Source organism: Pongo abelii, chromosome 1, assembly GCF_028885655.2.
Source record: "Pongo abelii isolate AG06213 chromosome 1, NHGRI_mPonAbe1-v2.0_pri, whole genome shotgun sequence".
NCBI classification, from domain to species: Eukaryota; Metazoa; Chordata; class Mammalia; order Primates; family Hominidae; genus Pongo; species Pongo abelii.
Genome location: NC_071985.2, coordinates 122277894 through 122289507, shown reverse-complemented (window position 1 = coordinate 122289507; position 11614 = coordinate 122277894). Strand labels below are relative to the sequence as shown.

The 11614-nt window shown below is 48.8% G+C and overlaps 1 protein-coding gene across 1 annotated transcript; it reads left to right on the top strand.

Annotated features, from left to right (window-relative positions):
• The first annotated feature begins 4946 nt into the window (after positions 1-4946).
• On the top strand, positions 4947-10489 carry PROK1 (prokineticin 1). The gene is made up of 3 exons (XM_002810466.5): positions 4947-5086; positions 7724-7849; positions 10019-10489. Exons 1-3 carry the CDS (start codon positions 5015-5017, stop codon positions 10136-10138), a joined length of 318 nt encoding a protein of 105 aa, XP_002810512.2. The 5' UTR covers positions 4947-5014; the 3' UTR covers positions 10139-10489.
• The last annotated feature ends 1125 nt before the right edge of the window (positions 10490-11614 follow it).

Sequence of the window (11614 nt, the reverse complement as noted above, 5' to 3'; positions counted from 1 at the left end):
TGGCTATTGTGCTGTAGGCCCCTTTGAAGCCTATGGCTCAGAATAGTGACTACAAATGTATAAAATACAATATGTAAGATTATAAAAAATATAAAGTTTATTAAAATAAAGTTATCAAGATATTTATTAAAAACAAATTTGTGACATGGTAATACATGCGCTTCTTTATTAATGGATCAAGTAACAATCTAGCAAGGAGCCTGGTAACTACAGTGATTTCAAGGTAGTGATGAGCAGGAATGATATTTGGAGCTATTTGCAGCAATAGTAATATGACATAAAAACATCTGTAATTTCTCCTGGCAACAAAATCATGGTACTGTTAAAACTTCTGTAGTTTGTGGCCTATGGTTCAAAGAAAATGTTAAAAATTCAGTTAGAAGTTAGTGAACATTAAGATGCAATTTTTCTCTCTACCAAGTTTATGGATTCTCTGAATTCTGCTCATGAGCTCCTCAGGGCTGTGACTCCAAGTTAACAACCCCCAGCCTGGATGCTTGGGTCTCCTTTATTCTATTATTCCTTTCTTTGTCTCTTTTTGAAATGGATCAGAGTTAATTCTTGTTTAATCATTAGCAACAAACCAGTAATAAAGGGAGCATTTTTTTTTTTTCTTTGAGACAGAGTCTCACTCTGTCACCCAGGTAGAGATGTGATCTGGGCTCACTGCAACCTCTGCCTTCCAGGTTCCAGTGATTCTCCTGCCTCAGCCTCCTGAGTAGCTGGGATTACAGGCACACACTATCACGCCTGGCTAATTTTTGTATTTTTAGTACAGATGGGGTTTCACCATGTTGACCAGGCTGGTCTCGAACTCCTGACCTCAGGTGATCCACTTGCCTCTGCCTCCCAAAGTGCTGAGATTACAGGCGTGAACCACTGCACCCAGCCAAAGGGAGCATATTTTAACACATGTGCTCAAACATTAACACAAGATCCACCCACTCAGGCAGGAGCAAGGAGACCCCGGACATGGGCTCCCTTTCTAGCTTGCAGAACAATAACGATGATCTTAAGGTAGAGTGGAAAGGGGCCTCTCAACCTCTCCCCCATGCTTGGGTGAGACTTGTTGCATGCCTGAAGGTAAACAGTCTCAGGGGACTATGCCAGGTCAGGGAATATTCCACTCCATAGTCTCACTCCATGAGAAGGTCGCCCTACATCTTGAGGGGCCCCTCAAGGTAGGCCTTGAGATTGGCTGTTGCTACACGCGCACACACACACGTCTCTATAAATGGTCCATGGTGACAATGACATCAGCCAAAGCAGAGAAATAAGGGCCAGGCTGAAGTTATGAGATGTGACCTGCACGTAGCCCTCCTACACAGACACTCAATGGCATGCTGCCCACCTGCCCTCATTCTCTCTGCAGGTGCGTAGGAGTCTGGGAAAGGCTTGCCCAGCACATCTTCTCCACTAGCTCTCTCCTCCCTCAGGGGAACCAAGTCCATTTTTAGCACTTTCACCGTTTCCCCTCCGTTTTTTACCACTCGTTCTTGACTCACCTCCCCTCCGGCTTCCCTCCATTGTCTCCCCCAGTTCCTGCTTGCTTAGTTTAGGGTTTTCCTCTCCTTTCCACTGTCCTTTTCCACACTGCATCTGTCAGCCAAAAAGTAACCCTAACCATGGCGAAAAAGAATCAAGTACTGTTGAAATCCACCTAGACATGGGAACAGGAGAGCTCTAAGGTCTAGAGGGAAATTAGACCCTAGAAGTGCGAGTTCCTGGTCCTGACACATGGAAGGAACTGAATGAATGTGTAATTGAGTTATTGAATAAAGAACAAGTACTGCTTATCCCCGGAGCTCCTCAGAGTCTCTTCTGGGATTTCCACCAAGTTGCCCTCTGTCCCTTGCCCTCCTCTAATTAAAATGGCTTTTCCTCAAGCACTAGCATTCAAGAGAAATAAAATGTTTTTAATCAATGCTATTGCTTTTGTTTTGCAACAGCATGTCTTGCTACCATTCTTCACTGCAATTGTGAGATGATTAGTTTTGTGTGTTTGGAGCAGTGGGGAGGGAGGGAGTGAGAATAGAGGAGCGAATGGGACGGGTGTTAGCCTGAGAATCACCTGATCTGACATTGTCTCTTGGAAGGCAAGCTTGTGAGGTGGGGTAGTGTGTGCAGGGCAAGCAGAGCCCACAGGACCACTTCTGTAAGGTGTTCCAAGCCCCAGCAAAGTGCTGCCTCCTCCCTAGGTAGCTTTTCTCCCAGAGCGGAAGGTCCTCCAAGGCTCGGATGGTCTCTTGGTTCTTCTATCACCAGCCCGGCCCAGTGTCACAGTGTACAGGTGGGCCTTACAGACTCATTATTTTGATTCTCACCTCCCAGGAGAATTTTATATTAAAGCATACAAGTTCATATGTTTATAGTAAAAATTGGCCATTGGTAGCAAATGCTGCTGTGTGCCGGGCATTGTGGTAAGCACTTCATATGCATCATCTCACTTAACTCTCCATCTGCAGTCAGAGGGATCTTTCAAGGTGTGAATCAGGCCAGGTGCGGTGGTGCGTGTCTATGGTCCTAGCTACTCAGGAGGCTGAGGCAGGAGCATCGCTTGAGCCCAGGAGTTCCAGGCTGCAGTGAGCTATAATCACACTCCAACCTGGGTAACAGAGCAAGACCTTGTCTCTAAAAAAAATCTAAGTGTATACCAGAGCCTGCCTCTCCCCTGCTCCAAACTCTCCAAGGGTTCCCATCACACCTGGAGTCAGGTTCCTGCCGTGTCCCACAAGGCAGGCTGGATTTGGCCTTTGGCTCCTGCTCCAACTGCATCCCCTCCCATCCCGTCCCCTGCCTCACGTCGCTCTTTGCTTCTCCTGGAACTGGCCAAAAAGCCCTGCCACAGGGTTGTTGCACTGACTTTTCCTCCAGGCTCTGTCCAGCTCACTCCTTCACTTTATCAGTCATCTGCACAAGTGCCTTCTCAGAGAGACCCTTACCACATCTAAAATATCACCACTTGTCAAGGTCTGTTGCCTTCCCTGCCTATCCCCCCACCACCTTTTTTTATTTTTTGAGACAGAGTCTCGTTTTGTTGCCCAGGCTGCAGTGCAGTGGCGCGATCTCGGCTCACTGCAACAGCTGCCTCCCAGGTTCAAGTGATTCTCTTGCCTCAGACTCCCGAGTAGCTGGGATTACAAGCATGAGCCACCACAGCTGGCTAATTTTTATATTTTTACTAGAGACAGGGTTTCATCATGTTGACCAGGCTGGTCTCGAACTCCTGACCTCAAGTGATCCGCCTGCCTCTACCTTCTAACCCAAAGTGCTGGGATTACAAGCATGAGCCACTGCGCCTGGCCTTCCTTTTTTACAGTGCTCAACACAACTGGCCATTTTATTACAAATCTGTTTATTTGTCTATTACCCGTCTCCTTGACTATAGTCAAAATTACATGAGGACAGGGTTTTGTTTTGTTCACTGCTATATTCCCAGTGCCAAGAACAGTGCCTTCAATATAGTAGGCTCTCAATAAATACAGTCAATGAATAAATAAATAGATGAATACTCACAAAATCGTATGATGTAAATGCTATTCTTATCCCATGTTATAGATAGGAAAACTGAGGCTTGGAGAGATTAGCAATATTTTCAAGGTCATGAAGCCATCGATCTGAATCAAAGCATCTGCCTCTGGGGGCTTACCTCCCAGCTCCCATGCTAGTTAATCTTCCTGTCTGCACTCATAAATGCCTATCAACGTTTCGATGTGGAAACCCTAGACCCATGTGACATTTGATGAGAAAGGTTTTGTGGATGAATCTGCTTGTGAAATACTACAAACAGCATTTCCCACTTGGTGTTTCAAACACTTATTAGCATATGAAAGGCCCTGAAAAGTTCTGCAAAAAAACAAGCCGGCTTTTGTTTCCCAAATTTTTGACTGTAGAGGTCTTTTATTTGTTTATTTGTGTATTAACATATTGCAACACATACCTTGGGAAATGTTGGCTTTTATTACTGTGGAGAGAATGCAGATCATCTGACAAAGCACTGGGAGCTCTCTCTGGGTCGTATGACACAGAGAGGGCTGGGGTCAGGGGCTTCCCTTACAGGCAGAGGGGCCATCCCCAAAGTCAACTTCCCACCAGACTAGCATCTGAGCCCACCGGGTTTATACACTCACGGATAAGGCCACTCTCATGCTCACCCCTAAAACTGGAAGGCCAGTGGTGTGGCTCTAGTACCTTTCAGCCACAGCCCATACCAGCTCGGCTCTGCAGGGTACTGAGAGAGTATGTGCCCTGTGTGTTTGCTGGCTTTCTGCCCTTGGGTCATTGTACCAAGGGACACTTGCTGGTGTTCATCCTGAGCCCATGAGAGAGCAAATCCTTATGTGTGTGTCACTTAGGAACATCAGCCCCACAAGTCTGGTCTTCTTTTCCTCACTGTCTTATGGCTCCTCACTATAATTTTAACCTTTTAGAGAAATAAGGATACCACCTCACCCTCTTCTGTCTTCTCAGCTACCTCTGTGTTGAGCCCATGGTAAATGCCTAGATAAGTCTTGGAGTGAGTGTGAGGGAAGCAATAATCCTGTATGTTGTATAGTTTGCTGCAGGGAAGGATAAATGGTGATGTTGCAAATCCCTTAATTCATTACCAGAGCCTTTCATCTGCCCCAAGTAGGATAGAAGGATACCCAGAGGCAGAAAAGAACGTTGAGTGAAATGTACATAACTGTCTGAATCACTGTGTTCTTGGGAGAGTTAGAGCAACTGTCAAAGCCCCCGAAGTATCCATTTTTATTGGTTTTGATGTTGATTTGATGTTGTTAGAGATTCAGGTCTCATCTTCGCTTCTGAGATCATCTGAGTAACATCGGTGTTGGAGAAGGGAAGAGCAGAGTTGAGGCATCCACATGCAGCCCTGGATCCTGAGTGTAAACATCTGGGAGGAGGCGGGGGATGCAGGAGAGCCTGGCCTCCCCAGCTTGCCAGGCACAAGGCTGAGCGGGAGGAAGCGAGAGGCATCCAAGCAGGCAGTGTTTTGCCTTCACCCCAAGTGACCATGAGAGGTGCCACGCGAGTCTCAATCATGCTCCTCCTAGTAACTGTGTCTGACTGTGCTGTGATCACAGGGGTAAGTCGCCTAACATTCTCTGTGCCCTGGGTTTTGGGAAGATGTCAGGGTCTGCACGGGTTGTGAGCCCAGGAACCATGTAGGAGGCTCTGTTGGCTCAACACCCTGTGAACCAAAGGGAATGGGGAGTTATGCATTAAAGGGATTGCATGCGATTTTCGGACTAGTTAGACCTCACTCTACTAAATGGGATCTGCTTTTGAGAAGCTGTGTGTGAATCAAATCCTGTTTTAAATGCGTTAGTGGAGCATTGAACATTTTGAAGTTCAGTCCTTTGGTAAAATGAAGATTCCTATTAAGTAATAAGGAATTCCTTTATAAAGTGGATTGGCAAACCTTAATTTATCTTTTGTGTGAATTTTAATTTTTACTTATGGTCTGATTCACATATTAATATTAATATTAATTTACATAGCATGTTGACTTAATTAAAGGCAGTAAGCTTAATTAAAGGTGGTAAGCTTATAAACTTCTATTGTATAAATTTAACCTCTGCTTAGAAAGGATATCTTTGAAACTCTTTCACTCTGTGTCTGCCTAGTTAGTTCTGAGAGGAATATGGGTGACACTAACATTTAGCTGAGTGTAGCCCAAAGCAAGCATCCAGATAACAAGTAGAAATCCAGTCTCAAAGCAGAGGTTCAGCATATGGGCACTGTACAATTGGTTCAAAATATTCAGATCATGCCTTTCTCTCAGAAGTTTGCTTTTACCTCAAACCACATTCAAATAGGGGCACATGATGTGTTATGGTAGCAGGACAATTCTTATTGAAGCAGAAAGCAATGCTTTACCTGAGAGCTTTCCATATAAAATCCACTGGAAGAAAAAGCGGGGGGGGAGCAGGGAAACTAACTTTTAGTTCAGCCTCCACCAGCTTTTTACATGGATAATGGAAATGTAGAGAAATACCAAAGAATTCCTGGAATTGGGTTAATTTTACCATTCACAGAAAGGACAAATTCTTTTCTCTTTTAAAGGAAAAACACTGAGTTCAAAAGAACAAATATTAAAGGCAAGTCAAATGCTTTTGAGATCCAAAACAAAAATAAAAATAATTGTGAAAGCAGAATTATACCTAATGAAGTGTTTACACTGTAGGCTGCCCTTCTGTGGGGTAGATTGAAAATCTGGGAGGGCAAGAACAATGGAGAGAAGCCCTGGCTGCTGCGCGGTGAGGGCAGGAGCAGAGTGGTTGGCCTGAATACCAGGCTTGCCTCACCACCTGTGCCAGCTCCAGCACTGGCCCAGAGTAACAGCAGGGCAGGCAGATCTGAGAGTGGCAGCAAACATTTTCACAGTGAAAAGCACAATAGAGAGCACTTTTCCCTAGGTGAGGGAAACCCAGAAAAGACAGGTGAGTGGTGAGAACAGGGCAGTAAGGGGAAGTCAGGAACCCCCAGGCTCCCCACATCCTCCATGTTCTGCTGGTGTCCCACTTCTGATTTTCAGCAGGAGCCCAGGCTCCACCACCTCTACACTCCCCTGCTCCCTGGACTGTAACTGTCCCACATCCAAGGCTTTACGATCCTTCTTCTGAGAGTGGGACAGTGATGCCCCATCTCTATGCGAGAAGAAGAGTCGACTGGGGTTTCCTTTACCCCAACCCCAAGCTTTTGCGGCCTGGCTGGGTGTGAGATGTGCCCTTGCTGGGCTGGAGACAGGCACAGCTGGGTGCCCACCACTCGTAACTCCTCTGCATGATCAGTGGAGCTGACATCCACTCTTTCCCTCTTGGGTCTGAGCAAGTAGGAGGCTTCCAGGTCCTGCCATGTCCCACACAGCAGCCTGAAGGTGCCCATAGGCTTTTAGTGGAGAAGAGTGATCCAAAACCCAGCTTTGCATTTCAGCTCAGAAAAGCCACATAGCATCTCAGAGAATGGCAAGTGTGGATGCTTCTTCAGCAGGTCCCCACCTGAGTCTGGAGCAGTTAAGAGTTCTGTCTTCCCTGGCCCTGGCTTTTATTTAACGTGTGCTCATGTGGCCTTCTTTACAAATGGCACCTTTCCCAAACCAGGCAGGGCCGCTCAGCCCCCGTTCTGCGATCTTCTCTGGGGATCATGGAAGTCAGTAGAGAAACCCTGGGAGAGGCACCTGTTCACTGGGGTGCTGGCCCCTCGGCTGAGGCTGGGCCTCTTGAGGGCCAGGATGGGGGTGCCTCCATGCGGAGGGGAGGCACTGACCACAGTGCAGAGTCAGGGCTGGAGACTCCTGGTCCAAGGCAGCTCAGCACTGACCACCCAGGAATTTGGGCCATCAGGATCCCTCCCATCTCTGAGAATTCTAATTAATTCAATTCCACCAGCATCCATTGAGCATCTACTTAGCCCTAGAAAAGCTATGCCTTCTAACCTCCAGCCTTGTCAGGAAAGGAGGACTGTCTTCCTTCTGAGTGGCCTCCAGGATCTCGGAAGTTTCCTCAGATCCAGATCCAATGCCCCCCTGAGCCCTGAGCCTCCCCATGAGGGGAGCAAGGCAATAAGGTGTGGCCCAGGGCATTCTGTTAAGCTAAGGCTAGGGGTGATACTCTCAGCCTCTTCTTGCTCCATCCTGATAAGGGCTTTTTGGATCTACCCTTCCCTTCTGCTTTCTCTTGGGTGCACTAATGGACTGTTCCCTTCTCTCTCCCTTCTACAGGCCTGTGAGCGGGATGTCCAGTGTGGGGCAGGCACCTGCTGTGCCATCAGCCTGTGGCTTCGAGGGCTGCGGATGTGCACCCCGCTGGGGCGGGAAGGCGAGGAGTGCCACCCTGGCAGCCACAAGGTACTCTGCAGACTCTGCATGGGTGCACATATGTGGGTGGGCCATGTGGGGAGCAGAGGGTGATGATGTCCTGGGGCCTTGCTCTAGCTAGGAAGACTAGAGAGGCTGGCTCCAGAGAGGCAGTCTAGGGAGGCTGTGGCTCCAGAGGACTTCACCCTCCTCTGACAGCTGATCCAGCCCTGATCCAGGCCCTGAATGTCCAAGGGGAAGCAGAAGGCTATGGAGTTGCTGTGCCCCCACCACCAACAGGCATCCACCTTATTTAGTGCCCTGCAGATAACACATTTGTACATTTATTTATACAGGGCCTGACATGATCCATCTACAAACTTCTAGCACAGGTTGGAGAACCACTGATCTTTATTTGATCCTCACTGCAACCCTGGGGAATGCTGAAGAAACTGACATACAGCAAAGTCATGTGACTTGCTCAAGGCACACAACCAGTGAGACGGAGCTGGGACTGGAACTGCAGTTTTCTGATGCCACCTCTAGTTATACCTCACTGATGTTGGGCACTGCCTCCTTGTTTTTGGGGGGCAGCCTCGGGTGGAGGGGTGCCACTGATGTCATAGGCTGTTAGACAAGCTGGGCATTCCCAGCCCCTAATTTGCTGTGTGGACTTGGGCAAATTACCTCACCTGCTCTTGGGCCACAATTATACGATGAGTGGAGCAGACTCACTACCTCTAATGTCCCTTATGGATCTGACGAATTCAGATTTGGGAAGGATCTCACATGCCCTTTGCTCTGTACGAACTTCCCTTCAGGGACACAAAAGTAGACCCACAAAATCACCTTCCACACCTGGTCAGGCCTACAGTGAGTCAAGTGAGGTGCCCACTTTAAGAAGTCACTCTCTCATGCCCTAAGTACATAGCTCCTGCCTTGCTCCCACTCCTTGTCCTCCAGCTCCCAGTCCAGAGTCCTCTGGAGCCACAGCCTCCCTGCTGCACTCCCTCTCTGGAGCCACTTTACCACACTTTACCAGTTAACTGGTGAAGCTCCCAATTCCCACAGCTTTTTCATTAAAATGCAAATGGTGGTGGTTCAATCTAGTCTAACATTGACATATTAGAAGGCAATTAGGGCGTTTCCACAGACTCTCAGGTGACTTGCTCTCCTCCCTGGGCCTTGCCCCTCTCCCTACATGTACCCCTCTGTCTGAATTAGACATTCCTGAGCACAGGCTCTCAGGCTTACCAGCTGTCTTCCACCTGGACTCAGGCATGTTTCCTGCTCTTCAGGGACTTGCCTGCACCCCGGCTTGGTTCTCATCTGGGCACAGAGCATCCTCCAGAGGTCTCTCTCCCAATCACAGCCTCTGTCCAACCTCCTGTCCCAGGATGAAGAGGGGCTAGGGAGTGGTGAACGAGGCAGGGCAATGTGGCAGTCCTTGTAACCTTGGGGAATGTGAGGTGGTTCAGCTCCAGATCCATATTCCCAATACAGACAACAGTGGTAATAAAAACTAATGCTGAGTGCTTCCTACATGCCACCCTTCACACTGGGTGCTTTTTGTTATTTTAACCTCTTTATAACCATATGTGGTAGGTGCTATTATTAACCCATTTTACAAATGATAAAGCTGAGGCACAGAGAGGCCAAATGATTTGCTGATTGTCACACAGCTGGGAAGTGGTAAACCTGGGATTTGAACCCAGGCAGTCTGACAATGGGCCCATGCTCCTAACTTCTCCCTGAGGATACCCCACTGGTTTAGCACTTCTCTGGGGTGTGAATCAGGGCAGAGATGGTGGCTGTCCTATTCACGGCTGCACTTGCAGCACCCACCACGGTGTTGAGCCCATAATGGATGAGCAACAAACATTCAATCAATGGAAGTGTGTGTGCATGTGTGTGTGTGTGTGTGTGTGTGTGTGTGTGTGTGTGTGCAGGCATATGTGTGCTGAATCTCCAGAGCCAGGTAGCCTGGGTGCAAATCCTAGCTCCTCCACAAATTAGCTGTGTGATCTTGGCGTATTGCTTAGCCACACCATACCTCGGTTTCCTCATCTCTAATTGCTATTATTGTTGTGCTAGGTGCAGTGGAGAAGTGGGCTAGGGTGTGGGGGTGAGACATTTGCCAGCGCTGGGCTGAGCAGAGACTGCTGCCAGGAGGCCCGCCTACCTCCCTTTGGTGAAGGTGTTGCTTTCTTCTCTCCTTAGGTCCCTTTCTTTAGGAAACGCAAGCACCACACCTGTCCTTGCTTGCCCAACCTGCTGTGCTCCAGGTTCCTGGACGGCAGGTACCGCTGCTCCATGGACTTGAAGAACATCAATTTTTAGGCACTTGCCCGGTCTCAGGATACCCACCATCCTTTTCCTGAGCACAGCCTGGATTTTTATTTCTGCCATGCAACCCAGCTCCCATGACTCTCCCAGTCCCTACGCTGACTGCCCTGATCTCTCTTGCCTAGTACGCACATATGCACACAGGCAGACACACCTCCCATCATGACATGGTCCCCAGGCTGGCCTGAGGATGTCCCAGCTTGAGTCTGTGGTGTGAGAGGTGGCCAGCCTGGTTCTCTTCCCTGCTCAGGCTGCCAGAGAGGTGGTAAATGGCAGAAAGGACATTCCCCCTCCCCTCCCCAGATGACCTGCTCTCTTTCCTGGGCCCTGCCCACTCCCCACATGTATCCCTCAGTCTGAATTAGACATTCCTGGGCACAGGCTCTTGGGTGCATTGCTCAGAGTCCCAGGTGCTGGCCTGATCCTCAGGCCCTTTACATGAGGTCTGTGAGGACCAATTTGTGGGTAGTTCATCTTCTCTTGATTGGTTAACTTCTTAGTTTTAGACCACAGACTCAAGATTGGCTCTTCCCAGTGGGCAGCGGACAGTCACCCCAAGGCAGGTGTAGGGAGCCCAGGGAGGTCAATCAGCCCCCTGAAGACTCTGGTCCCAGCCAGCCTATGGCTTGTGACCTGTGACCTGTGACCTTCTGCCAGAATTGTCATGCCTCTGAGGCCCCCTCTTACCACACTTTACCAGTTAACCACTGAAGCCCTCAATTCCCACAGCTTTTCCATTAAAATGCAAATGGTAGTGGTTCAATCTAATCTGATATTGACATATTAGAAGGCAATTAGGGTGTTTCCTTAAACAACTCCTTTCCAAGGATCAGCCCTGAGAGCAGGTTGGTGACTTTGAGGAGGGCAGTCCTCTGTTCAGATTGGGGTGCGAGATTGGGGTGGGAGCAAGGGACAGGGAGCAGGGCAGGGGCTGAAAGGGGCACTGATTTCAGACCAGGGAGGCAACTACACACCAACCTGCTGGCTTTAGAATAAAAGCACCAACTGAACAGAGATGTGTGGCGTGGTATTCCTGCTGTCGGTTTCAGCCAGGGCTTATGCCTCTGTGGCAACCTGGGGAGGAAGGCAAGGACCAGGTTGTGTCCAGGTTGGGGAGGGGTGTGACTGGTGTTCCTCCCCTCCCCAACCCCGCCAGGGTCTATTTTTTGGAGAGAGTGGATTTCAGGGTCTTTTTGAAGAAAGGATAAGAGGCAGCCTCGTGGGCTCTGGGCAGGGGGTGTGCTGCTCGGAAGGGTTGGGGGCAGGAAGGGGCTGTGAGCTGGCATGGGCTGGAAAGATTCCATTGCTGAGATTGCTTAGCAGGGACCAGCTGCACCTCTCATTTTTGAAATTTGGTCCCATTTGTTTTAGGTCAAATATTTGACCCCACCAGGCCACTGTGTGCCTGGAGTGAAGAAATCCACATTACTGATGGAGCTGGCAAAGATGTGAGCCCTCCATCCTAACTAA

Coding starts and splice junctions, on each gene's coding strand:
- PROK1 (XM_002810466.5), top strand. CDS start 5,015: ATGAGAGGTGCCACGCGAGTCTCAATCATGCTCCTCCTAGTAACTGTG. Junction 5,087..7,723: donor ACTGTGCTGTGATCACAGGG/GTAAGTCGCCTA, acceptor TCCCTTCTACAG/GCCTGTGAGCGGGATGTCCA. Junction 7,850..10,018: donor GCCACCCTGGCAGCCACAAG/GTACTCTGCAGA, acceptor TTCTCTCCTTAG/GTCCCTTTCTTTAGGAAACG.